General features: G+C 40.5%; 1 protein-coding gene across 1 annotated transcript in view; it reads right to left on the bottom strand.

Moving 5' to 3' along the window:
• LOC144519986 (myelin basic protein-like) overlaps positions 1-27,461 on the bottom strand; it is a 48,239-nt gene continuing 20,778 nt past the window's right edge. The window contains exons 3-4 of the mRNA XM_078253550.1: positions 23,763-23,832; positions 1-423 (exon numbers count right to left, since the gene is read on the bottom strand). Coding sequence (XP_078109676.1) covers positions 125-423; positions 23,763-23,832 — 369 coding nt within the window. The 3' untranslated portion in view covers positions 1-124. The remainder of the gene's footprint in view (positions 424-23,762; positions 23,833-27,461) is intronic.

Genomic DNA, 27,461 nt, shown 5'->3' on the forward strand with positions numbered 1-27,461 from the left:
GTAGTGGTTTGGTAGTATATTTGTATTGGTCAAACGTGGGGCTCTTGTCTCTCTCGTATATCAGAGAGCGAAAAACAGAGGAGGGAAAAGAGAAAGAGGGAGGGATGGGAAAAATGAAGCTATCCTAGTCTAGGTCCTGTTCGGCGCTCTCCGACCCGCACTCTGAAGCCGCTCCGCTGTGTTCCTGGATGGTCTGCAGTTCGTCCGATTCGGAGGGTCGCTCTTTGAAGGTGTTGTCCTCTCGGCCCGGGGCATCTCGGGAGAAGAGGCGGACCAGGTGGGGGCGTGGCGTGGCGGCGTCAGGGTCAGCTGTGCTGGCGTGGGGCCAGGGCTGGTGGGGGCCCTCAGCGCCCGTGGAGTCAGTCACCGCCGGCTTCTCCGAGATGCAGCCATTGTTCTGGCTCGCATCTGCCTCACCCAGGCCTGCGCAGAAAAAACAAGGGTCATCTATGGGCTCGGGCCTGCATGGCACACAACAAACCGCAGCAGCACAATGGGCTCTTTTGACCAGGCCGTGCCCTCCCTGCTGCAGCAGGGAACCGCACAGCTAACATTTTCACATTTCAACTGGGACAAACCTTACCTGCCCAACAGGAAAAGGTAGAAATGTGAGATTTAAAAAAAAAAAAAAAAGCTAGAAATGTGACAATTAAAAATATGAGCAACTGAAGTGTGTTAACTGAATTAATAAGTACCGCTTAATCTCCGAGGGCCCTTTCACCACCTTCTGTTTTCACACTTTTGAAGTTAAAACAATGTGGCAGGTGTGCTCACGGTTCCCAGCTTAATTTGACTGGAGCACAATGCATTAGAGTGCTTGCGCATATTCTTGATTTGTTACAGTAACACAATTAAAATAGGGTTTTACACAATTTTACAAGAGAAGCTTCTTAAAAAGTGCATTGGAATAAACTGAAACCTGGCTGACCCCATCCTGTGCAGTACATCAGGTCTCCTCTCCCTACATTATCATGGCTCATTTTTCAGTTCACACGTGTTTCACCGTAATAGTTCCAGTGAGATGGAAATACAGCTGCTTCTCTAATGTCCACTTTGACCGCTATCCATTAAGTTAGCCAGCTCCCACAGCAGAGGACATCCAGTGCATTCCTGCCTCCAAAACAATATACACACTGTACTGATGGCAGAAATGTTGTAGCACTACACCAGAGAATCTGCATGCTAATATTGGCTGGAACAGTGGCCTGTTGTCCGAGCTGCATAGTTATTACAGAGAAACAATGGTTCCAGTGTCACTAAAATAACTCCTATAAGTATGGATTTTCAACCCAATGCACGGTGATACTTATCCGATTTGGGGCCTGAGCGCCACAAGGCCGCTGTCTCTGGGTGCAGAGCTGCAATGTAGACGTTTATGATATCTTACAGTTTTAGATGGAATTACTTCTAAAAAGAAAAAGCATCTGTAGCAGCAACACCAGCACAATAATCTCTCAATATATGGTCCGACTAGCAGATTTCCAAGTCAGGTATCAAAATAAATGTGAGTAGAGTCAGTAGAAGAGTAGATTCAAATATGACTTGGTTTGTGAGATAAGATAATATTAATCTTTATTAATCCCCCGAGGGAAATTCAGGTGTCATAGCAGCAACAATGACAATGGAACACAGCAGAGGTACAGATAAACAGTATAGAAAGTACCAACAAAATAAATAAAGATAAAAGTAAAACATTGAGAAGTTGGCCCAATATATCTATAACATATGTACAATAGGCTACTGTCAATAGGCTAAATATGTACATATGTACTGTCTATCAATAACTTTTCTATCTATCAATCTCTGTCCATCCATAGATATGAATGTACAGTACATATGGGATAGGATTCAGCAGTTAAAAGGTCCAAGAACAGAATGTAGACAATCAGATTAACTTCTGTTCTTTAAGGAAAGGAGCCCTGAGGAGCCTTTATCTGTCACACACACACACACACACACACACACACACACACACACACACACACACACACACACACCACTGCTCCATATAAAAGTCACGGTTACTACGCCTTTGTCAAAACAATGGTTATGGAAGCGGTTCAACTTGGGTCTTGCCGTTTTAGCTTAGGCTGGGAGATGATGAGCTACAACTGTCTTCAGATTCTTGGCTTGATATTCCCCTTATTTCCTGTAAGTTATTAATCTTTAAAAGTTCCCTGGAGATGGCTAATGTTTGGCTGAGGTCAGCTGAAGACATTTGACACTAGCATTAGCCTGTGTCACTTTTGGTCACATACATTGTAAGGGCAATCTGAGGAGGTTTGTGAACCATTCAAACACACTATACCACCAGATGGATACTTGCAGCAGTTTTCATTCAGAAGAGGAAAGTTTCAAATGCATATGCTTTTTTCAGTATCAAAAGTCTTGTTGTGAGGAATGTCATCTAACGGAGACCCATTGGCCTCGTCTCCAAAAAAGGTCTAATAGTTAAGAAAACCAAAAAATCATCCTTAAAAACAACTTCTGCAAGACAGTAAGACATGATGGTAAAAAGGATGGAATAAAAATGATCTGATAATACCATTCTCCTGCTGTCGGGGGAAAGTTGCTACAGCTTGGCCACACACACCGTGCTGCTGTAAAAAGTACTCAGTGATCTGACTCAGTGCCTCATTTTCTCATGATCTCATTGAATACCTTTACATGCACACCAATATTCCACTAATATTCCGAATTTGATACAGGTCATGTAAACAGCATATTCCGGTTGGATATTCCGAATGAGGCCTTTTTACCCAATATAGCATTTTCCAATTAAGACATGTGGGTTATTCCGGTATTATTCGGGTTTTAGAGGCATTCTTTGGATATGTATACAGCGCATTCGGAATATGCGTCTCAATCAGGGTTTTTACAGCAGGCTTATGGTCAGCTCTGTGCATTGCTATGGTTGCTGTACACAAACCAACCAGCCAACAGTTTGCAAGGCTGCAGACCCGATAAGAAGGAGAAACACAGCTACTTTTAAACATTATCAAAGACTTGGATATCAACAGGTTTTTGGATATGCACACACATCGCTACGACGACCTTTTCAAGAAGCTGGTTGAAGGAATGAAAGAGGGACGCTGTGTTCACACGGTCCAACAAGTCCGCCACCGCTGGTAACTTTGAAAAAATTGTATTTTGCACGGCTACACAACAGCAATATTAGTGGAATATTCACTCTCATTAGCCATGTAAACAGCTTAGTCGGAATATCGTCTTTTTCAGAATAAGGGCAAAAACTGGATTATGTGCATGTAAACGTAGTCACTGTTATCAAGGTGGAAAAGCCATTTTAAAAAGGCCATTTTGAGACAATAAAAGTCATATTTTAAAATTTGCACTTGCGCAATTCAAGAAAGCTGTTTAAGTTTAAGTTTTAACCCCCTTAACCCTGCTTGTGTAAACTTTTCAACTCACTTATACTCTTTTGCAGAGTTCGTTTACACCGTCAGCAGTTTGCAGTTTCTTCACTGGCCTGAAAACTTTTTCCACTGTGGTAAAAACAAAATAAAAAAGAAAACCAACTCACTGTTGTGTTCAAGTTTCTCCCAGGAGTTCTGTAGCACACAATGACCTGCCAATCATTTCAGGAACAGCTGGCTCAAAATCTTGGCAGCCAACAGGAAAGCTCATTAGAGAAACACTGCATATTTAATGTGTTTTATGGATCTGTGACAATTCTAGAAGAGGGATTGCAGCAAAATAAGCAAATCAATTCAGCTCATTTGTTGAAGTTGTTAATGTGGGTAACCATTTATTTGAAGGGGTGTGCATAAGACTGACATGCCACCGTCATTATTATGACATGACACCTGTCATGAACTTGAAGGAGTCATTTTGAGTATTCATGACTATTGTCATTAAGTGTCATTCGGTAAATTTTTTATGCAAAAGTTGGCATTGTCCAAGATGTCTTTGTCATGACAAGTTGACGAAGACAACAATCGGTTACACTTTACTTGAAGGTATCTACATACAAATGACATGACACGTCATGAATGTGTCATAAACATTATAAACAAGTCATAAACGTTTATAACATAACGCTTCTGTCATTAAGTGTCATTTGGTTTTTAGGGTTAGGGTTCATGTGTCATGACAGTGTCATGTGGTCATGACAGTGTCATGTCACGCTTATGTAGATACCTTCAAGTAAAGTGTTACCCAACAATCTCTGTGTTATGACAACTTGACATTAACCTAGACAACATAACCTGTAACAGTAAAGTTGGGTTTCTATTATAGAAAACAAAGGCTGTTTCTCTTTTAGTGCGAGAAAAACACTTATACAAGCTACATTTCTGTCAATGCTGGATTATGGTGATATTTTATACATGCATGCAAATCAATCTTCTCTAAAAATGCTGGACTCAGTATACCATGCAGCACTAAGATGTGTAACTAATTCTAGTTTCCGTACTCATCACTGTAGCTTGTATGAGAGTGTTGGTTGGCCTTCTTTGCACAATCGCAGGTTGGAGCATTGGTATCTTTTTAAGGCCATACTGTGTGAACTGCCTCATTACTTATGCTCTCTCCTGACTCCTAAAGTCGCCACCAGGAAATGTAATCTTCGATCATATGGGCAAATCATGAATGACATTCCCCAAACGCGAACGGTCTTCGGTGAAAGTGCCTTTAAAGTTTTTGCGTCCTCATCCTGGTATAAATTGCAGAATCATCTTAAATTAGACTACCTACCAACAATGACACAGTTTAAAATTAGGAAAAAGGATTATTTGAGTACGAGCGCTGCTGGTGATTATGTTGAGATTATGTTAAATTGCCAACTGTCTTTTGTCTGTTTTATGTTGTTTGTTTTTCACTGTATATTTTAATATGGAACTATTCTACTGCTGTCTTGGCCAGGACTCCCTTGAAAAAGAGATTCTGAATCTCAATGGGATTATTTCCTGGTAAAATAAAGGTTAATAAAAAATAATAAATAGTGAACCAAGTGACTCAAGCAAAATTGTTTTTAAGCTCCAAAAACAAATAACATAGGATTATGATTTGTTCTGGTAACATTGTGTTATTTACTTTTTTGTGATTTTATTGGATCACAGCTTAGATTAGATTGCTTACTATCTCTATAGTGATGCTAAGACTATGACGGATTTCTGTTCATTACCATGCACCGTACACTGGTCAGATAGCCATTGGTGTTGTTGATGTTCTCTGGTTGCCAACACAAGTCCATTTAATAGAAATAGACAAGGTAAATGATTATTTAATTGCTGCTTGTGTGTTTTTCAGTGTCTGCAAACCAAACCTGAAATATGTTGTTATTAAATTGAACAAAACAGTGCGGGGTCTGTGAGAAAAAAGACAAGTCGGAGCCAAATGTGTTTTTGTGAAACATTATTAAGCGGCTTTAGATAAGAGTTTTAGCTACGTGAGCAAAATGTGATAGAAATTCTAGTGTATAAGTTTCCATTTAACAGTACCGCAAATCTAAATGTATTTTTTAATTAAATTGGCAATTGAATATACCTACAACCAATCGGAGCAACAATAGGGGCCTACAACAAATCAAAGGAAACAACCTAGTGCTAAGCGACACATGCAAGTTAATGGGCGCTTATTCTGTTTTGAAGCAAGAAAAAATGGCTACCTTGTAACTAAGTTCGGTAAGCATGACGCTGTCTTTCATGGTCTTAAACCCACCCCATGTGAGATAAGTTCATTGGCCCATCCAGGTTCGAGCTGACTGGAAATCTGTCTGAATGTGAGGGGTACCAGACATATCTGCCAGAGCAAATGAAACATGAACTTACAGATTTGTCTGGTTTCCAGGCGACCACGGGGCTGCAATCAATTTAAAATGACAAGCCCAGCATGCTTGATGATGGAGCTGGAAGGACAAGATGATCTTGTTGGTTTGTTTGTTGGAGTTCTCTTTGCCTTATGGATATCTACACGCCAAGCTCAGAGTGCTGCCTTTTTTTCTATGATACATTCGCTGAAAATCCTTGCTCCTTATAATAAATTCAGTACTAAATGTAAGATGAACCTAGGTAGATTTTTTGAAACCAGCTAGTTTCAGTGGCTGGGTGGCTGATGGCTGTGTGACGGCGTACACTGCTCAGTGTGCTGACTCAATGTCTAAATTACAGCCAATCACACACTGTCTTGTTTCCACCATGACACAAGTCTTCCCTTCAGTTTAAAAACTGATGCCACTGGTCAGGCAATCGATGAGCACCTAGAATAGCTTAATAAACACCCTCAGCACACCTAACCAATTTTCCAATAATTGTCGGTGCTGCTCAGCCTGATGTTTTCATTGCAATTTAAAGTCATCCTTACAGTCGAGTGGCAGGGTGTTTTCCTTAGAAACATTTCAGAATATTTAAAGGAGAAGGAAATAAGTTTTTCATGTCATATTTTAATTGTTTCACCATACGCTAAGAAGAACTAAAAAGTATAATATTTTTAATAATAAAAAGTATTGTTTGTTTTCCCTCTGTATAGTCCTTCACGACTTTAGATTATGCAAAAGAAGCACACCTTGTAAACAACACAGGGCCAATTATCTAGCAGCCTGACTTACAACACAGCAGAAAGAAGCAGGGGTCTGCTGATGTACTGCATGTTGCATTCTCTTAGCTGGCCTCCTTCATAAATACTGGCTTTATTAATGCGTTGAGATCCCAAGATAATTCCTGTCCATCACTGCTGGTTTAGCAGAGGGGTCCTTAAGCCTCTAAGGTCAGTATCTGCTGCACATCAAACATTGCTCTGTACGCGTGGCTTCATTAGCACCGAGAGATACTGGTTTCCAGCTTCTCGTAATGTATGTCTGAGGGTGACCAGATAATAGCCTGTTATCTCATCTTGATTAATTCACAATGACAACTCCAAGATGTTCCTATGACGAGTAAGGCGCCCAGGTGGCCAGATAATTCTGGTGAAATGATAGGGGACAATTGAGGTGACCTGTCATCTTGGAGTCTCTGATTATTGTGCCCAGAACAATTACCATCACCACCTCTGTCTTCTGCACGATCCAGATTAAATACTTGGGTGAAGTCAACTAAAAATGATCTGATCAGTGGGGCAATTTTGCACCCTGCAAGAGGGGAAAGATCAGCATCTGGAAGGGAAGAGGTATGCAGGGAGTGGGCCTCAATCTCATTTTTCCTCCTCTTCCTCGGTGTGAAGAGGATGTGTAGCCTAGCCTATGGGACAACAACAAGGCCTGTGGTGGGACTGAGGCACGGGAAGCATTTCTCTGAAAAAACATCCATCGCTATGTGGCCCCGGACCAAACCTCCCACCCGAGGGCGAAAATCCTTCTACCGCTGCATTCATGGTGGATCTGAAGCACCCACGAGCCTTGAGAAAAAAGACCCTCTCTGTCTCTGAAACCCCATTTGGCATTCAGGTCGTTAGTCCTCCGGAGATTTTTCTGGACGAGATAAGAGCCACAGGAGAATCACTCCCTTCTCATAACCCAGGCCATGTTCGTGACCTTTTAAACTTCACTTTGAGCAGTGACTTTAAATGGGGAAGGATAATATTTGTTAAAAGGCAAAATATGTGTCAAACCATTCTGAATTAAGTATTGTGGTGCTGCAGAGACGTCCCGGTGTACAAATCCTATCCTACAGACTAAAGAAAAAAGATCTTTGTTTGGTACGTAACCTCGCACACTATAATCATTACACAATTAGATATTTTCCTCACATCGTGCAGCCCTAATATGAATCAAAGGAGAAAAAAAATGCACACTACTGTATCACTGTTATGCTGTGATGCTAAAGTCAAGTTTTGGCATGTCAAATGACTAAAAAACACTTTGAATTTCCCAAATTGCATACTGAGGCATTAGCCCCATGTGGCCTGGCTTGTGTGCTGCGAGTGTTGCATGCTCCATCATACACAGCAGTCAGAGCTTCTGTACTTATCCAAGACGCTGTGAGGCTCACCATGCAGCGCTACCAGATATAACGAGAGCCCTGGCCTGTCACCAACAGCTCCTCGCATCCATTCGTTTACTGACAAACATCAGCTATTTTTGCTCTATTTTTTCACCTTCCTGTATCACTCTTGTTTTCCTGACAAGAGCTGATTAAACATTTACAAGCTTTCCCTCATGGTCTGTGAGTGTTTGTGTGCTGTTTTCTCCTCAATATAAAGAAGGTAATATGAGTTAGTCCAACCAGTAGCTATGGCCACACCAAATGAAAATACTGTTTTATTCTGTTTTGGGGCTGCAAATAATGTGTACTGATTCCATTACCTGTTTATCAATTATTTTTAATCTATAACATTTCAGAAAAAAGTGAAAAATGCCCATCACATATACCCTGAGCCTATGTTGACGTCTTCAAATTGTTTGTCCAGAATGCAAAGACATTACATTTACAACAATATAAAAAGGATAAATGCAGCCAAATCTCACATCTGAGAGGCAGGAACCAGTTATTGTTTGACATCTGTGCTTGAAAAATTACTTAAATAACTTATTATCAAAACTGTTAAAGTTTTAAACTGATAAAATGTTCTTTGCCTGTGTAATCAATAAATGAACATAAGTTCAGCACTATGCTGTATGCACTAGACGTTCTTACCACTTGCTGTGACTTCACTGTGACTTTGGCATTAAACAGTAATGCATTATACTGTGATTTGAGGTTAATTATAGTTTTCTACAAGCTCACTCATGAATCTTAATTTCAGTTCAGCCTGGTGTATTAATACAGCACTATATCTCTGTCATGACAGACGTGTTTGTGGAGGATGAGGTTTTCATTGGCAGCCGGTATGAATGGGTGTCTCTAGTAGGACAGTGGGACAGCACAGAAAAACAATACAGTAGAGCTTAACATGGGTTGATGCCATCAGCGTAGTGCTCAGGGACGTTTCCTCACCCGCGGAGACCAATACACATTTATACATAGACCCACACTTCAACAGGGCAGTGGACATGACGTAAGCCGGCTGGATGCTTGTGTCAAAGGCTTCAACTGAGACATTACACTTTAAATTCTTCTGTGTGAACACTGGCACAATAAACGTATCATCCTGAGAGCTTTAGGTCCCAATACAATCTGAAACATTTGGCTCTGTCAGGCACCCAAGACCTCAAAACCTTACAAAAAGTACAGCAATTGTCACCTAAATCAAACTGGAAAACACCGTACGTTAAGTGCACCAATGCAATTCTCTCATCAAAAAAGATTTGATTCGGAATCGGTTGATAAATACAACAGTAGTCTGAATAAAACAGTGTGTTATTAAGCCTGCATAGCTGTGACCAGTGCTCTGACCAAGATGTAGCAGCTTTTTAGTATTTTTACCCACTAGGAGACACAAAAGGTTTATGTTGCACCAAAACACAAGTCAATAAAGCACTGCTGTGGACAGCTTCATTTGCTGGTGGAGGATGGATTGAGGTGGATTCTGATACTGCAGGGTCACAGCAGAAGACAATTTGATCACAAAGCTGACAACTTTGTAACAGGTGAACCCAAAAAGCACAGAGGAAGCATTGATCTCATTAGTCAATTTAAGTGTCACACATCTGGATAAAATCCCAATGGGATTTAAGACACTTTTGTTTACACTTAGCAACATAAATGCATCTCCATAGCCACATCATACATCTGATTGCATCGGTCTTTCTTTTTTCCAAAGCTAAATAAAAATCTTGGAAGGCCCAACTTTACACTTTTTTGATGTTCAATATTAGAGGTTTGACGAGATCTTGTCCCCACGAGATCTCGCGAGTTAAACGTGACGAGATTTCTTGTCGAGGTAAAAAGTGTCTCGCGATATCAGTACACAAGTGCAGAGCAAAATTTCACTGTGAGCAGAGCAGCATCCCTCTCCTCTCTCGCCGTGTGCACGCAGGCACAGCGAGTTACTATGGTGATGGGAATCTGCGTCGCCAGGTCCTTCATAATGTAAGCCTATGTCAAACTTGACAAAAAACTATCGCACATTACATAGGCCTACGTAAATGTGCGATAGTCTTCGTAACATACAGTGTGTGCGTTTGCTTTGTGTTTTTTTTGGGGGGTGGGCCGCAAAAGTTATATAGTAATATAACGAGTAACGTAACTAATTAATTTTGATACTAAGTAATACATAAAGTCAGATTACTTTTTCAAGGAGTAAGTAAAGAGTAACATATTGCACTTCCAGAGTAACTTGCCCAACACTGACTGTACTCCCTCTCTGGACTCAGACACAATCTCTGTGTTCCTGGATAAAACATACAATGTCTAAACATGACCACAGATACCACTTTAGGTTGAGTTATTTGTTTTCTTCCAAGGGGAAAGGACTCCAGTTCATCTTGTCTGACATATGGGATGCAGTAGCTAGGGTAGTTGTTTTTTTTGTACTCCCTTTAGTTACCCATCATCCCCTCCCCTTGGACTCGTGTAGCGACCGACCCAGCTGCTAACACACATACACACTCAGTGATTGTCCTGCCAGATGGTCGAGGCCAGATGACGTGGCCTCCTGAACTCATTGCAACACCAAGGCACAATCTCTTACAACATGGCACACAAGCACACAGACGCAGAACGCCCGGATAAATAGTGTGTGTTCATGAAATCAATTACGAAAAGCTCCAGACACGAGGCGGCAACAAACATGCCTGTATAATTTGGCAGATCATAAGAAAGCGTTTGCACACAGTTTGTTTTGAGTGATCTTGAGATTAATCCATCCGTCCTAAAGAAGGGGAAAGAGATCAGAGGCGAGAAAGCGAGGTGAGAGGGGACAGAAAGGGAGAATCTGAACAATGGTGTCAAACCAAGGAACACTGGTCCAGTGATGCATGCTGCCCTTTAACAATCAGAGCTTTTGAGGGGGAAGGAGAGGCGGTGCTTCGTGTTGGCAGTGCCAGGGCCCGTACCAGCTAGCGTCAGCCTCGGCCACAGAGACAAATGACTGAGCCACTTCACTTATATATGTGTATAGCTGACAACTCACAGCAGAGGAACACACTCATACATATTCCCAATACTGTGGTGTGTGCACAGTCAGCAGTGCTCACACAATCTCAGGACGAATATACAGTACATCGATTCAAATCAGCAAAACCCACATGCAAAAAGCACATAGTCATCATTTAAGTTTAGATGCTAAAATTACAAATGGATTTTGAGGGTGTAGTAGGAGACATACAAAGGGTAGGAGGTAGAGAGGATATAAAGTAAGTCATATTTTCCTGCAAGATTTTGCATGAGTCAGCAGGAATAAAAAGAATACAAAGCTGTTAATATTGCAGTATCAACATATCTACAGGTCTAAACTGCTGCTGTAATACCTTTCTGTTTTCTGTAAAGCACTTTTAATTGCCTTTGTGTATAAAATGTGTAAAATAAACTAAAATATTATTATCCCAAAAAATAATTATTTTGGTTTTATGAAGGTAAAACAGACCAGTTTTATATATATATATATATATATATATATATATATATATATATATATATATATATATATATATATATATAAAAATAAACTGGTCTGTTCTTCACCCTTGGTCCAGCCCACCAGGCTCAGACCAAAGCAATGCAACCTGAAGAAGCCTGATCCTCCCTTAAGATTTCAAAGGTAGCCAGTACAAGCAATTACAAAGGGATCAGATGGTGTATACAAATAAGTGATAACTGGCTCACACCAATATCACTCCATTTCCTTGAAGGAAGTGTGACCTGCAGAAAGAATGAATTTGAAATGAAAATCGATCTTCACAGGACAGTCATTTCTCATGTTATGTCCATAGCTTTGTCAGTCGCTTGCTTTTTCAGTTTTTCCATCAAATACTGGTATGATTTGAAATGTGGAGCTTCCTTTTGACTAAGGATAACTAGGTAGAAAATCCAATTATCTTTGCACTCAAGACACTTTTTTGTCTGCATTAAACATTGTTGTTTACTGCACAATTTTTTGTATTTGTCCTTCTTTCTCTGCACTTCCGCCACGGCTAGATCCAAAATTACAGCGAACCTCTGAAGGAAAACATTTAGCCTACTCCTTGTGAAAAAAGGACGTTTTCAATGTATTGCAATTTAATTTGAGCTGTCTTTCCCTGTACAGTAATGTGTAAAACAATATGGATAATATGGGTATTCATGTTAGAATTGATTCTCATTCCAGTGCATTTTAATACCACCTATGAAAGTCATTTTTCAGCAATAGTCATTTGATGCATTTGCCTTCGGTAATTGTCTCTCTGTTTGACACATTTCATTGTTGCTGGCTGAATCTGCCTTTCCCGTGCTGAATTTAAATTAGGTTTCACAAGAAACGATACATGCACGTAGTGTAATGGCTGAGATGTGAAGAGAAAAGCTGATTTGTGGGTGTTACACTGCAGAGGACAACATTTGATCATGATCATACTGTACAAGGTGAGTACTACTGCATCATTTACTGTATTCTCTTAGTCTTTTGCATTTAAACGGTTGTTGGGAGTGCACTGTTAACGGATACATGAGTTGCTCTTCCTCTGTTGCATTTGTCGCTAACTCCGATAGTTGAGGTCTCCTTTTAAACAGAACTCTGGGGCCTATTATTAGTATTCTCAAAATGCACTTTCCATGACCACCAATCTTAAGGATTATACCATTAAATAACCAAGATATTTCCAGCTTTATGGGTTTCATAAGTTTTATTGAGATTATTTTATATGTATTCCCTCTAGTTCATTTCTTTTTTTTCCCAGTTTCAGGTTTTAAGTAGAAAACTGAAGGTTGTTATTATTCCAATATTGACCACAAATGTGCCTTGATCCAGTGGCAAACATACACTGGGTGTATGTGGGGTATACAGTTAAGTTATGTCTAATTAAGTTAAAATAGTTACGTTGAAATATTTTGAGAAACTGTGTGTATTAGTTCATACAGACTTTAATAACAATAGCATATAGGAACAATAATGGTTATTCTGAAATATTGCTTTTAAAACAGGGCTCTTTTCAAGATATAAATGTGTGAAGTATGAATCCAGTGAAAGAACAAAATAAATGATATTTATTCCAGTAATGAGTTTTGAGTAGAAAAGAAACTGACACTTTAAAAGTGAAAAAAAAAGCTTCTGGTATTGATGAGCTATGTAATAAAGTGCGGAAATGTTTAAAGTGCCTTATGAAAAAGTAGTGTGCCTTTCATCAGGTTTAGATCAGTTATTATCAAAATATTCTGGCATCAACCTGTAAAGCATAAATTGTACCCTTCTATCGTTAACAAAATATGATCTATACAGTTTTTTAGATTTCACTGTGTATACGCATTATATTTTCTTTTGTGTGTGAATAATCCCATCCAATTAGAGAGTATTACTGTATGAACCTCCCCAGCATCCTCATCACACAGACCTTTGTAAGTCTTCAGCACAAAGCAGAAATATTGCTTCACAGACGTGTGCAGTCTCTTTGCAGACATTGTGATATGTGGCTAAAAAAGATGCCCTCTGGGCTCACTCAGGAGCAATCACTTGCTGACTGAATGCAGTTTATCTGGCCTCTAGCTCTTTCCTCTCTTCCTTGTGGTGAAGGCATACTTGATACAGGGAGGAAACGTGCAACGCTTAACAACAACAGGAAAAAAGGCATTAGGCTTTGTGTGCTGAGATTTATTCTTAAATGAAAAAAAGTAATATTAAGAAATACATTTCTACTTTGCTACTATGTTGCCACAACTCCTGTAGTATTCTGTTATCAGGCTTCAAACATGTTTTATTTACAACCAACTCTTTTGCATGAGAATTGATTGTCCTACGATGGAAGAGTTTACATGTAGCCTAACTTTTATTGATTCATCTCATTAAAGTCCTCTTCACGAGTGTGGGGTGTAGCAGAAAATGAATTACCTAACAGTTGTAGTCTTATTTTATCCTGATATTCTCTTTCCTGTTCTCTGATTAAGTTCCTGTTATTTTCTCTGATCAACAAACTTTTAGTTAGGGCTGCTTGATTATGGGAAAAAATATAATCATGATTATTTCGGTCAATATTGAAATCAGGATAATTTAACACGATTACTCGTTGACTTCTGGAAAGATGTTGCAATTATTGAACTTACAAAAACAGTGGAAAACGTTAAATAAATAAAACTGTGAAATTTGCCTTCATACTTTTCATATTGAAACTTTATTTTTTCATTCAGAACACAAAAGAAAATAATAGATTACTTGCAAAACATAATGAGCTAAATAATTGTTTTTCTCGATTATTCGGTTTTTGTGATCACTGGGAGCCAAAATCATAATCACGATTACATTTTGATTAACTGCACAGCCCTACTTTTAGTGTCTCCTGTGTTAATTAAGTCTGTCTGCCTTTTGTCTAGCTTTGTGTTAAAACAAAGCAATTTACTTTGACCTTTTGTTGCGTTTGTCGTTTGTTGTGTTGAGTGTGGTCTAGACCTACTCTATCTGTAAAGTGTCCTGAGATAATTCCTGTTATGATTTGACACTATAAATAAAATTGAATTGAATTGTTCAGAGCCCATGGCCAGCTCCAGCGTTTTTCAATAGTTTGAGCAGACGGTATAGGGTCAATGCAAATCTACACAGAGGGCCCTATCTTCCACCCGGCGCAGAGCGGTGCAAAGCCCGACGCAAGTGTCTTTGCTATTTTAACACCGTCCAGCGCCCACGTCATTGAAATAACACCTCTGCCCATCTCAGGCATGCAAACAGGTCATGGCTAAAAAAGGTGAGAAGGATATGGCGGACCCCTGACCATCTAGGGGGGTCCGGGGGTATGCTCCCGCGGAAGTAAATTTTGTAAATTTTAAAGTTTAACACATCAATCTGGTGCACTTTGAGAGCCAAATTGAGAGGCTAGATCTATGTAGAATCTGTGCTCTTGTAAACAATGAGTTTGCATGCCTGCCATCTTTGTGCCCATGGGCGTGCTGGTCTTACAGGGAGTTGCTAAGACCGACGCAGTTCAATTTCCCGTCCAGCGCCCACGTCGATTAAATAGCAAATGCACCTGCACCCATGGGCATGCTGGTCTTACAGGGAGGTGTCTTCAGGTGAATTCTTGGCGTATTGCTATCTTATGGCAGCGGGAAGTGATCGCGCCATTGACCAACAAAAACCTGGTCTAAAGTCAATAGCGCAGCATTTCATTGTTATTTTAACAGCGGATTAGTAAAATGTGCCTAGGCTAATGCACAGTGCGCGCACGCTATGCTTATTACACACACACACACACACACACACACACACACACACACACACAAGCGCAGCAGCACACAAAATGCAAAAGATTACAAATAAAAATATTACAGTGCAAATCCGCCATCATAATAGCAATGGGCCAAGATACGTACGTGCCTGGCTTTTAATAGGGGTGGGAATCGATTGGCACCTCACGATTCGATTCCGATTCAGAGGCTAACAATTCAATTCTAAACCAATTATCGATGCAACAATTTTTTCATGTACATTTCCATGCGTGATTTAAAAAAAATATACATATAGATAGAGCAGAGTTTGCTAATCACTTCCTAGACAAAGCAGCTAGACAAAGCTTAGATTCTGACGTATACAGTATTTGTCACACACAAGTTTTAATGAAATGTTTGGTCTACTGAGGTTTTTGTTTTGGAGTCATTCCATGCTTAAGCCTTAAACATGCTTGTGAAAGTCCCCTTCTCTCCCAGTGATCTTCCAGGTCAGAGGCTCAGTCATGTTTAAAAGGTGGAGAATTGGCTTCTTAGAACATGAAACATTTGGTGGTCAGATGTCATGTGATAAAGTAGATCAACAGCCTATATGTGTTTTGCCTAATTATTTTATGTATGTCTTATTAGATCATGTGTATATATACCAAAAAAAAAATTGTGTTTTTTTTTTTTCTGCACTCTTGCCTAAACTCTAAGATGTTGTCCATTATCAGTCAGTCACACACTGTTTTCTGATTTGTACTTGTCTGGAGACAGTAACTTTTAAATAAAAATCAACACTAAATCGATTATTAACTTATCAGAAATGATAATTGAATCGTTCTAGAGAGAATCGCGATGCATGTAAGAATCGATTATTTTTCATACCCCAAGCTTTTAAAGGGAATGGGAGATGACACTCTGATTGGTTTATAACATGTTACGCCCAAAACACACCTATGAATTAATGAAGACACTAAGTACAACCCTTTTGAACCATGCGCCCAGCGCACGGACCCTTTTTTCCGCCGTCAAACTAGCAAAAGTGGATTTGGACACGCCCTAAACGCACCTGCGCCATGCGCTTCACGCATACACACTTAGATTGTTGAAATAGGGCCCAGATAGTTTTATATATTGATTGAATGTCTTCTCAGCTTTTGTTGTTCTGTTGCCTTCTGTTACCTTGTATAAAACCATGACCAGAAAACTAATTCTGGTCAGAGAGAATTCTACAGCTTTTTCTGTCTCCACTGTGCAGTGATTTTAAACTCATCTGAACCAGCCACTGAACTGGACTTGAGAGAACTATTTCTTTCCCAGGGGGTAGGAAGATAGTGAGGCACAAGAATAACTAATCATAAGTAAAAACCAAAACCCTCTTTACTCTTGCTCCCTTGTGGTCTCTTTGCTTGAACCTGGCAGCCTTACAGCTTAAAGATAAAATTTCCATGGCTGGCCTTGAGTGTACATTTATTTAACAGGTTTTTAACCTATTATCTACATTTCACAATCCTGACAACCATTTTCTAAAGCATCCTTTGACATTTTACATCAACTCATATCTAAAGGGATTCTGCCATTACCCGGAGGAGGAAGTTACGATTGCACACATTTTACTGTAGAGAAGACTGGAGAAAAAGTTGATTTTGTGCGTTTCTGATATGTAACTCTACTCTCTTATCCTATCAGGATTTGGGTAAAAACATCTCAGGCAGGACAATATCAGATAAGATACCATAAAAAGGAAAATGAATATTGTGTTTAGATTCTGAAGTAGACTGTAGCATCCTAGGTAGCTGCTTGAAAAATATGTACTACTTAAATCTAAGCACTACCTTGTTGTTGTTAACCAGCATTAAAAACTTTATTCCAAAAAAGTGTCTAGTAACCTTTTGGTTATTATGTTTTTTAGACTATTTCACTGTTTTGTCACTTGGTCTTGTCTTCCTCTTGGAGTGAAAGAACGTACTGGTCTTTATGGAGTGAGGAAAACAAAAACTGCATGAAGGAATTGTCAAGCCTATCAACACATATGGTCAGTCAACCACGGTCCAAGTCCATTCCACTGTGTTTCTGGCTCTGCTGGGTTTCTATCCACAACTGCTGTTCATTTCTCCCCACTTCCCCCTGGGATGATGGAGAAACAGTGACCCAGACAGAGTCAGGACAGAACAGACAGACATACAGATAGAGGAGGTCTGTTTTGCTGAGTGGGGGCCTGCTGCAGGCTGGGCCAGGTAATGGGCCCATAATGGGCTTTTAACAGCCGCACAGCTGATGGTGGTGTTTGCCCTTCAGTGGAAAAGCAGTGCAAACAGGAAGTGCCGCACAGAGACATCCCCAGACGCTGGACAGGCTGGGATGAGTCATGACGCCTGCTGATGACAACTTCACCAAAACAGGCTCCGATTAAGCACAACTGACCTGCCCGTCATAAACCACTCACACTGTGCCAATTAGGTGGAAATCCCTGTATTTTATTTTGCCTGACCCTGAACCCTAATTGTGCTCAATTAGTTCAGCCTTGGTGCACAGGTAAGAGAAAGGTTTAAAATGTATCCTAACAGCAATGTGCCCTCAGTAAGAGTGAGAAACTGATAAGAAAAGGCTATTTTTACACATCATCAGAAAGCAGTGTTGACTGAGCAAAGAACCAGTTAAACATTAAGCATCAAAGTGGAATCTACACCCCTTTGTGACCAATAAATATAAGAAATGCACATTACGATAGAGCTTTGAAATCCACTTACCCCTGTGACAAACCATAATCAAGACAGACTGCTCTTTAAGTTCAGCCTCTAAGGTTTTGCTCACCTTCACGCATTGTCTTCATTTACCAGATTCATCAATCTAACCAATCTAAACCAAAAAGGGGGGGGTGGTAAATTGACTGGATGCTCTTGCTGCTTCACTTCCTGCCCGGCTGTCCGAACGGCCCGCGGCTCACGTGAGAATAGACATGGTGCGTATTTTTAGCGGAGCGGAGAGCATGGTTCAAAAGGGTTGTACTTAGTGTCTTCATTATTGTGTTTTGGCCGTAACTTGCAATAAACCAATTAGAGTGTCATCTCCCATTCCCTTTAAAAGCAAGGCATGTTTCTACCTTGGCGCATTGCTATTATGATGGCGGATTTGCTGAGCAGGAAGGAGAGATTTTCAGGATAAGAAACTGATCTGCTCGTGCGTGAAGTAAAAGAGCGTGAGCAGATCATAACCCAATACTATTTCGCATTTTAATATTTTTTATTTTTAATCTTTTGCATGTTTGTGTGCTGCTGCGCGTCCCTGTGTGTGTAACAAGCATAGTGTGCGCAAGCTGTGCACGAGCCTAGGCGCATTTCACTAATGCGCTGTTAAAATAACAATGAAATGCTGCATTATTGACTTTAGGCCACGTTTTTGTTGGTCAATGGTGCGAACACTTCCAGCTGCCTCAAGATAGCAATACGTCAAGAATTCACCTGAAGACACCTCCCTGTAAGACCAGCATGCCCATGGGCGCACAGATGGGCGCAGGTGCATTTGCCATTTAATCGACGTGGGCGCTGGACGGGAAATTGACAACTGCGTCCGTCTTAGCAAAGACACTTGCGTTGGGCTTTGCGCTGGCCAGGTGCAAGATAGGGCCCTCAATGTCAGATCATTTCATGTCTGTGCCTGGTAACCATGTCGTCCTCAAAGCTAGAAGTTATTATGTGTTGTGTGGGTGGTTTCTTTGAAGTATCACTTGTGTCAGTGGTGGATCCTCTATGTCTGCTTCACGCTGATCAATGGCAAGTGTTAAACACAAGGAACTTCAATTAGCTGCGTATCGAGTAGCAGATCAGATCAATCTGATGAAGCCTCTGCAAGGTTTAACTTTTTCCTGCCGATAATAAAGCATCAGTGAGAACAGCGGATAGTCACAGTGGTGGCTATCTGGTCAAAGTTTCCCTCTGCAGAAGGAGGCATGATTACATACTAAAACAATCTTCTGTGACATGACATCAATATAGACACACAAATCCAATCATGCGTGCACGTACGTACGCAAACACATCGACAAACGCATTGCAGCTGGTCTGAGAAATTGGTTTTGCATAATATTAGGTCAATATTGACCTTTCTTTGAAAATCAGTCATCTGGTGCATCCACCCTCTGATGCAGTTTGAATGATTTCGTAGTTGTTGTATAATAACAATCAATACTACATTGACTGTGTAATAGAAGACCCAAACTGATAGAAAAGACACAATCAGATCAGATTCCTCCATACGAGTATACTGTATTTTGATGATTTATGTTTAATTGGAGAGAATATTTGTTTGTGGGCCCTTTTCCCCAAGTCACTGCATAGCATAATTTGCCATATCATTGATAAACACCGTACAGAAATGCCAAAAGTATGCCACCTATAATAATAAGGGGGAGCGCGCGAAAGCAGAACCTGAAGCCAGGCGGCAAACGTTGGTAAATATCAAGAGGCGCGAGCTGCGACGTCTGCGGTACGTTGCCGTTGCAAACGTAGCGGTCAACAGTTCACCTCCATGCATATACAGACTACCTTTAAAATGATCTATGGATAGGATTGGAGATGAAAAGTTCAACTGACACGTTACGCGATCAGCTTCGTGGGAAATTAAGAATCAATGCCACCGACATAACCAATCACACTATGACAGACTCTCCACTCAGCACCAACTGCAATGTTTAATTGTAAATGAATGTAGCCTACTGGCAGTCTGGCACACTTGGGTGCTCAGTATTTTCATCGGCGCCTATGAATGGTGTTGATTTTGGATTGAAAAAGTGAGAGAAAAGAGTTGCATTTGTCCACTGTGAAGGTTGTAGAAACTTTGTCAGGTGGGTTAAGAAGTTGGTTTATTGTAAAAAACCAGGGGAGCACGCAAAAGTATAAACGGTAGGAGGCAAACATCAGTAAACATTGAGAAGTGTGAGCTGCAAGGTCTGTGGTACATTTCCGTGCAAATACGCCATTAACATAGATTGAGTAAAAGGGCCAAAACTCGCCTACGTTGATTATAGCGCCCCCTAATTACCAGATTTGGTACAGAGCCTCAGAGCGGCATGCCGAACAAGCACGACAAGTTTCGTGTTGATTGCATTTACTGTGGCAGAGATATTGCAATTGCAAATTTCCTATTTAAATGCATTGAGTTATTGGCCAAAACAAATAAACTTTGCTTATAGCGCCCCCTAAAGGCCGATCTTTGCCAAATTTGGTACAGAGCATCGTGGTGAGATGTTGAACAATGATCTCAAGTTCTTTGCTGATAACATTTAATGTGGCCGAGATATGATATGATACATGTGTGGTAGCTAGCTATGAAAATTTGTTTGGTCGTCAAATGCGCATACTTTAACGTAGCAAAATTCCTTGAGTAACTTTTGGTCACGTCCATCTGGAGATACTACCTACCGGGATTCGTGCTGATCCGTCGCACGCCCTAGGACGAGTTTGAAAAAGTTGGTTTTGCGCATTGCGGGATATTGCGCAAAAACTTTTGAGCAGAAATGGGCATGGCCTATATCATGTGATTCAGCTTGATTCAAGGAAGACGTGGATGTAAGGTTTTCTATGTGGGAGTTAAAGGCAAAAAAAAATTATAGCACCACCTAGTGGTCCACATGTGTAATTTTTGGTAAGTGTGGTCCATGACCCATTGTCTATCTACCCTGTAAATTGAACGTTGTTCACATTAGTGTAAGTAGTAAATTTAGACTTGGGTGCCATAGGCCACACCCACTTTGACCCCTCAGTACCCCACTCAAGGGTTGGCCTCAGGAGTGGCCCTAGATGGTACCCAACAAATTTTGTAGAAATGGGATGAGCTGTTCTTGATATATAAACTTTTTGTACTTGTAGCGCCCCCTAGTGACCAATTTTTGTAAAATGTGTGGGGGACCTTCAGGGGGTCACGGCAAACAAGAATCTAAAGTTTGGTGTTAATGTCATTTATTTTGGCCGAGATATGGCAAAGTTGGTGTTTTCATAGTTAGCTACACAAATTTGTTTGTGCGTAATATGCGCAATTTTTATCCTATCAAAACTATTTTTATTATCTTTTTGTCCGGCCCATCTCGAGATGCTAACTGCCAAATTTCGTGCCAATCGGTTGCACGGTCTAGGAGGAGTTTGAAAAAGTAGGTTTTTGATAAATTGCGATTTTTCACGAATAAAAATGTAGGCCGAAATGGGCGCGGCCTATATCAGGAGATTCAGTTAGATCCAGGGAACGCGTGAATGTATGGTTTTTGAATGTCCGGTGTACGGTGTGGGAGTTATAGGGCCAAACGCGTTTTTTTCTGCTATAGCACCACCTAGTGGTGGAAGTGGGTGAATTGTTGCCCCTGAGGTCCTTGCGGAGTTTCGGACCAGTCCTGAAAATGGCAACCCCCCACTATGTACGGTTTAGGCTGTAGTCGGAGTTTTAGGCGGAGAAGGACGACGATGACGATTAATCCTTACAAAAACAATAGGGTTCCACAGCCCTGCTGCGCGAACGGCGTAGCTCTTGCTACCGCCGGTTCTTGCAGACTCGGGCTTGGACCCCTAATAATGACAAAACTTTGATCTTTGACGGACAACCCACAATCATATTGTTGACAGCACTTCACTACTTGAGCTTGTAATAACTGTAATGATTTGAGTTATAGCCTTATAATTAAGCCCTAGTAGTAGATGCTGAATCTACCTAAATTGTTTATCATCTGTGGGGTTTCAATTACATTTCATCTGTTGTGATGGGTCAGTGGTGATTCTGCCCTGTGAAGAAAAGGGAATTGTTTTACCTCTTAAAAATAGCTATTGAAAGCCAAATACTATTGGATATCTAACCCTTTAATAAACACACTAAAAAAGCAGTTAGAGGCTATTATCCTGTGTGCTGTAGCTACTTTAGTCAGTACCATGGCCAAATCCTTCCCTTCTCTTGCATTTCACCTCAGCTCGCCCTGAAAACAATCGAGACTGACACAGAAGGGAAAAAACAGATGCCCTTGTCTTCCATTCCCTAACTCTTGAACACTCTTCCCAGACAAATGTGGTCAACGTCTTGAGGGAGATAAAGGAGCTACAATGACAACGGTTTTATTCAGAATAAACAACAAACTTGCCTTCATACCTATCCTTATTACTTTGCATAATTACATTTTTGGCATACCACCATGTCCCAACAGGCAGCTATAAGAAGCCAACACACTGTAATAAGTGATGTCTGGCTCCAGGCATTTGGCGACAGCGCATATTGTTTGAGAAAAAAAAGAATTTCCTTCACCCTGGAAGGTTGCATCTTCACTCGGCTCCTAATATCATAGCTGAAGAGAGCCAACGGGAAGCCTCAGAAACACTGATGGTTTCATTCAAGGTGGCAAAAAAAGACATTTTGAGATGTTGATTTCATTGGAAATGTCTCCTAACTCTTGATTGAGCTTTTTCTGTTGTATTATTTTATATAGCTTGATCTGTTATGCATGCGTGCATACGTTACAGTATACCCCAGCAGAAAATCCAATCAGATTTGCCCTTGATTAAAATTAAATAAGAGCATATTGCCTCATTAAAAAAGAAGAATTCAGCAAATTTGCACAAGCAATTGCAATTTTCTTCTGGCCTCAGGCAATCCCCCTTATCCTAATTTGTAAAAGCATCTTGCATTGAAATCAATCAACTTAGTGCCAACTGCCAACACACTATGTCCTTATCTGCTGAGTTGCAGTATTGCAAAACTAACTCCTGCCTTGTAACTCCAAACATATGACAATGGATGTGACAGAGGGAAAACTTTTCTAAGTGCCTGACTGTGAGAAAAGAAACTTTAGTGTGCCTGAAACATTTTTCTCACTATGAGGAATGGTTGGCCTTCACAACCCACCAAGTTCCACTCATCACGGTAACTGCTAACTTTTCACAACGCACTCTAATTGGAGTGAGAATGCTCACTCCAAACAAATGTTACGTCGCAGGATTAGCTGCTTCTGAGCCAGTGTTGTGAAGCAGAAGCTTTTCATTGTTGCCTCAAAAAACCTGATATTGAGTCAAGATAACAGAGTTTAAGGAGCTACAATGCCAATGTGGATTTAAGGCTCAAGTCATTCCAAGTTCTGTTGATTTTTTGATAACACATTTCAGTGCTTCCCTCTGTGCTTTAGGACTAAGGCCTCAGAAACTACCACAAAATCTATAGTTCATTCAATGATACACTTTTATGGACAGAAAAGTGCTCTCCAGCCACATCTATGATATATTCAGTTCAAAATAAGCTTTTTAAACAAACAACAAACAAACAAGTAATTGTGTGACTGCATATTTATATTCACTGTGCACCAATGCTCCTCTGCAATAAGCCTATGCATGCAGCAGAAGACATAATATTGATGGTATTAGAGTTTCTGAGGGTCTGCTCAATAATGGTGGATATTCCTAATTGTGCTCAATACTAACTCTTTTATACACTAAATTCAGCAGCCAAAAGGATAATAACATGTATATCACTTGTTGTGTGTCCATTGGTTTTTAATAGGAAAGTCTGACCAACACTGGGAGTTTAGTATGATGTCAATATGCATATCAATTGAAATTCAAGATTTTTGCCCCTTACCGAAGACTTCATCATGTGATTCAGGTTCTGCTGCTACTGTCTGCTCTGCTCCAGGTTCAGGTGATGGAGCCTTTAATAGGAACACAAAAACAGAATGAAGAGGTGAGGCGCTGAGGAGGTGCCATGGCAACGGAGCAAAGACAGACCAACACACACAGACACAGAGAGAGAGAGAGAGAGAGAGAGAGAGAGAGAGAGAGAGAGAGACATCTATTTAGGCTTTATCATTACTGCAGAATTATGCTCAGACGTATTCATTTAACATTAAAAAGAAGGTGCTACACTTTGAATCGCATAACCTACAAATTGATATATGCCCATTTTGATCCAAAATCTATATTTCATTAGTCATATTCATCTGGATTTTAGTCAGGATTCAATCCGTAAAGTAGACTGCTGTGTAAAATTATTCATATTTACTTATTTATTAATTTTCCTCAGCGCCACCTGTTATTCTCCGTCCTCATCTAGTTGCCTTTTAGCACGCTAACAGCACTACTCCCAGGTTACACCCAGACAATAAGCGGGCGATGGAGCTCTTACTGTACACCTGTCCTGCAACACCCACAGGAAAATGTTGAAGTATGCTTGTTTTTTACGTTTTCAATGTACTTGGACTGGAAATAAAGTTATTTGATTAATAGTTGTATTGTAGGTTTGAAATCCTCAAAACAAAACGTTCAAAGTTTTTGAAATAAACATAGTGACTCTTTATATATGTATATTTGTTTATGTCCTTTTATGAATATACTTTTTTTATAGGTGTTGTGTAAATGTATTTTAAGTTTGGTTTCTAAATAAATGAATTATGTTTTCATCATAAATGTGCATGTTAAGTATGTTTCAAAGGATAGCATGGTGTCAAAATGAGCCACAGGTCAAGTCTATCAATAATCAACAAGTAAATCCATACTTGAGACTGCCTTCTCGAGTCCTTGAGGTTGATAGGCTACGGTAAGAATGTGCAGAGAATGCAGATAAGCAATTCAAAAGGTAAACTCAAACCAGATGACAGCAGTTACTGGTACAGTGAATAACTAGTCCCTTGTGTCAGCTGGGACAAGAGCTGTGAATATCTCCTTCAGAAGTTGGGATCTTGATACAAATTCTGTGATTTAATTAAAATGTTTTGCATCGTGATCACATCTGTTGGAAATCCCATTAGTTGGTAGTAAAAAAAAAAAAAAAAAGAGAATTCAGAACTACATTGACACGTGCTGACAATGAAGATGTACAGTATTATTGTTGGTTGCACCAAGAAAGGAAAGAAATTGCCTTGGTGTAACATTGCATCTCTTCATCGGAAATTTTATTTAGGTATGGAAGTAGGAGAAGTGAAGGATTTTAAAGTCCAAATTTTCTGTGGCATCTGAGATAAGGAAAAATAATGGACAAACAGGTGTCGAAAGTCCAAAGTCTCTCAACCAATGATTTTAAACCAAAAAGAGAGCAAGAGACAGACACAGAGAAAGCAAGGCAGAGAAAGAAGACACATTGCACTAGGATTGTTGTGCATTGATAAAGCTTACATTATCACTACATTCTGACAGAACTATACAAATATGAACAGTTTCTTGCTCCTTTGTTTTTATTTGACAATTATTTTAGGCATTTTAAAAAGGAATCTTTGCCTCAAAACACCTCGTTTCTAACCCTGCTGGAAGACATGCATTACATGAAGCAAAGAAGAGTGCAACAAGGTTGAGGGTTCTAATTCCATGATGATCACAGTCAAGTGTGCTCTGCCCAGTGAGCGTGCAAAGTGCACTTTTGGTGAACACCACTCTAAACCTTAACCCAAACAATCTCATATCACATTGCATTGCTCATCACAGCCACACGTCTTCCTGTGTTATCATCAGGGATATCGTATAGAGCAGTGGTTCCCAACCTGGGGTCCGGGGACCCCTCAGGGGGGGCGGCAAAGATCAGAGGGGCTGCGCAAGTCTTTATCTGGTTTGAGGTTGAGGTAAAAAAAAATATTTGCACATGTTAAATTATGATAATACACTAGAATATATAATGTATACAAAAGTCTGTATAAAAACTATATATTTTTGTCCTTGGTTAAAATTGTAGGCAGGCTACTTAGCAGGCCAAACCTCCGGGACCTCTTAACCTGGGGCCCTTGCTGTCATCAGGTCAGCTGCTAGCTGCTATCATCCTCGTTTTTCCTGCCGCCACGGCATCACTATTTTATGAATGAAACATGACGGAGAAACATAAAAGTGCTGATAACCCCTCCGTATCAAAAAAGAAAGTAAGGCTCTATCTCGAGAGTTACCTCAACTTCGGTTTCGGGGGGGGGGCTCAGCTTTTCTTAGACATAAGTAGGGGGGGCGCCTAGGAAAAAAGGTTGGGAACCACTGGTATAGAGTATCATACACTTTTAAAAATCCAAAAAATAACTACACTGTTGTTCTTCACTGTATCTGGCAGTCATCATTAATACATCGGGAAAATGTGGAAGAGAAAAAAATATGTGAGCCATTTTTTCCCACCTGCCTAGGGCAGCAGCTGTCAGCATGACTTGTCACACCTACTCACCACTGGTGGCTTATTAAATATAGGTCTTGTTAAGCAGAACCTCTATATAGGTTGGTGTGGAGACAGTGAAGCATCAGCTGACCGTGGGGCATGTAAAGGAGATAAGAGAAACAGCTCAATTAGGATCGCACTTGCCAATTATTCCTGTTTTCCACAGAGCCTCCTGCTGTTCTCTGCCCTCACCTGCTAGTACTATTTCCAGGTTCCATCCAAGCGGGTAATGGAGCTCCTACACCTGTCCAACAATGCCCACAGAATAATGTGAAGCCGATGTCTAATTGACCGCTAGATGTTGTCCTTGTGAAAACTCCAAATACACTGATGTGACGGAAATAAAAAAAATATTACTTGAATTCACCGTCTGCTAATCAACTAAAGGCCTTCCTTTAACAGCAACTGTCCAATCATAGCTTAGAAACCAATAAAAGGAACTATCAAGACGTGTAGCAAGCCGCGTGTTAAAGCAGTGTGCATTGAGCTGCAGTAACCCCCATTTTCCACCAGGCGCGTCCACGCTGCGTTCCGCTCCGCTCCGCTCTGCTAAAGATACGCGCCAAATCTATTTTCACGTGAGGCTGTCTGGGCGTTCAGACAGCTGGGCAGGAAGTGGTGAAACAGCAAGAGCCAAACCCGGTTTCTCAGACTGGCACACTCAGCCATGGTGGTTGCTGCCTCAGCTCCACTGGGATCCACTCCTGTGATCCCCGCTCAGTACTAGGGCAGTGGATGAGGGTTCAATGTGCCTTGTACTCTTTACTTTGGAATGGTGAGAGGGGAAGAAGAGTGAAGCCTTTCAGTGCTTGGCCAATTTGACATTTTCAAAAGAAATCCTCATCGGTGGTTCTGTGATAGCTGTGCCTTTCAGTGTTTCATCCTGTCCACACCGCAGAGATGGATGGGACCATCTCACCCTTTCACTGAGGTATAAAAAGCACGAGACACAGTGGGACTCTGGAAACAATGTAGCACTACATTCAAAAGGCCAGTTTTATACTGTTCTAAGGTTCATCAAATGTCAAGAGGACAAACATATCTCTTACATTCATCTGTTACGTAGAGCTGTCGGGAAGTTATTACATTTACCTAATGAAGACCAGACTGCCATAAGGCATAGAGATAACATTTAGAAATGACGCAGTTAAAGCCTTTCTT

The sequence above is a fragment of the Sander vitreus genome, chromosome 6 (assembly GCF_031162955.1).
Source record: "Sander vitreus isolate 19-12246 chromosome 6, sanVit1, whole genome shotgun sequence".
Classification (NCBI taxonomy): domain Eukaryota; kingdom Metazoa; phylum Chordata; class Actinopteri; order Perciformes; family Percidae; genus Sander; species Sander vitreus.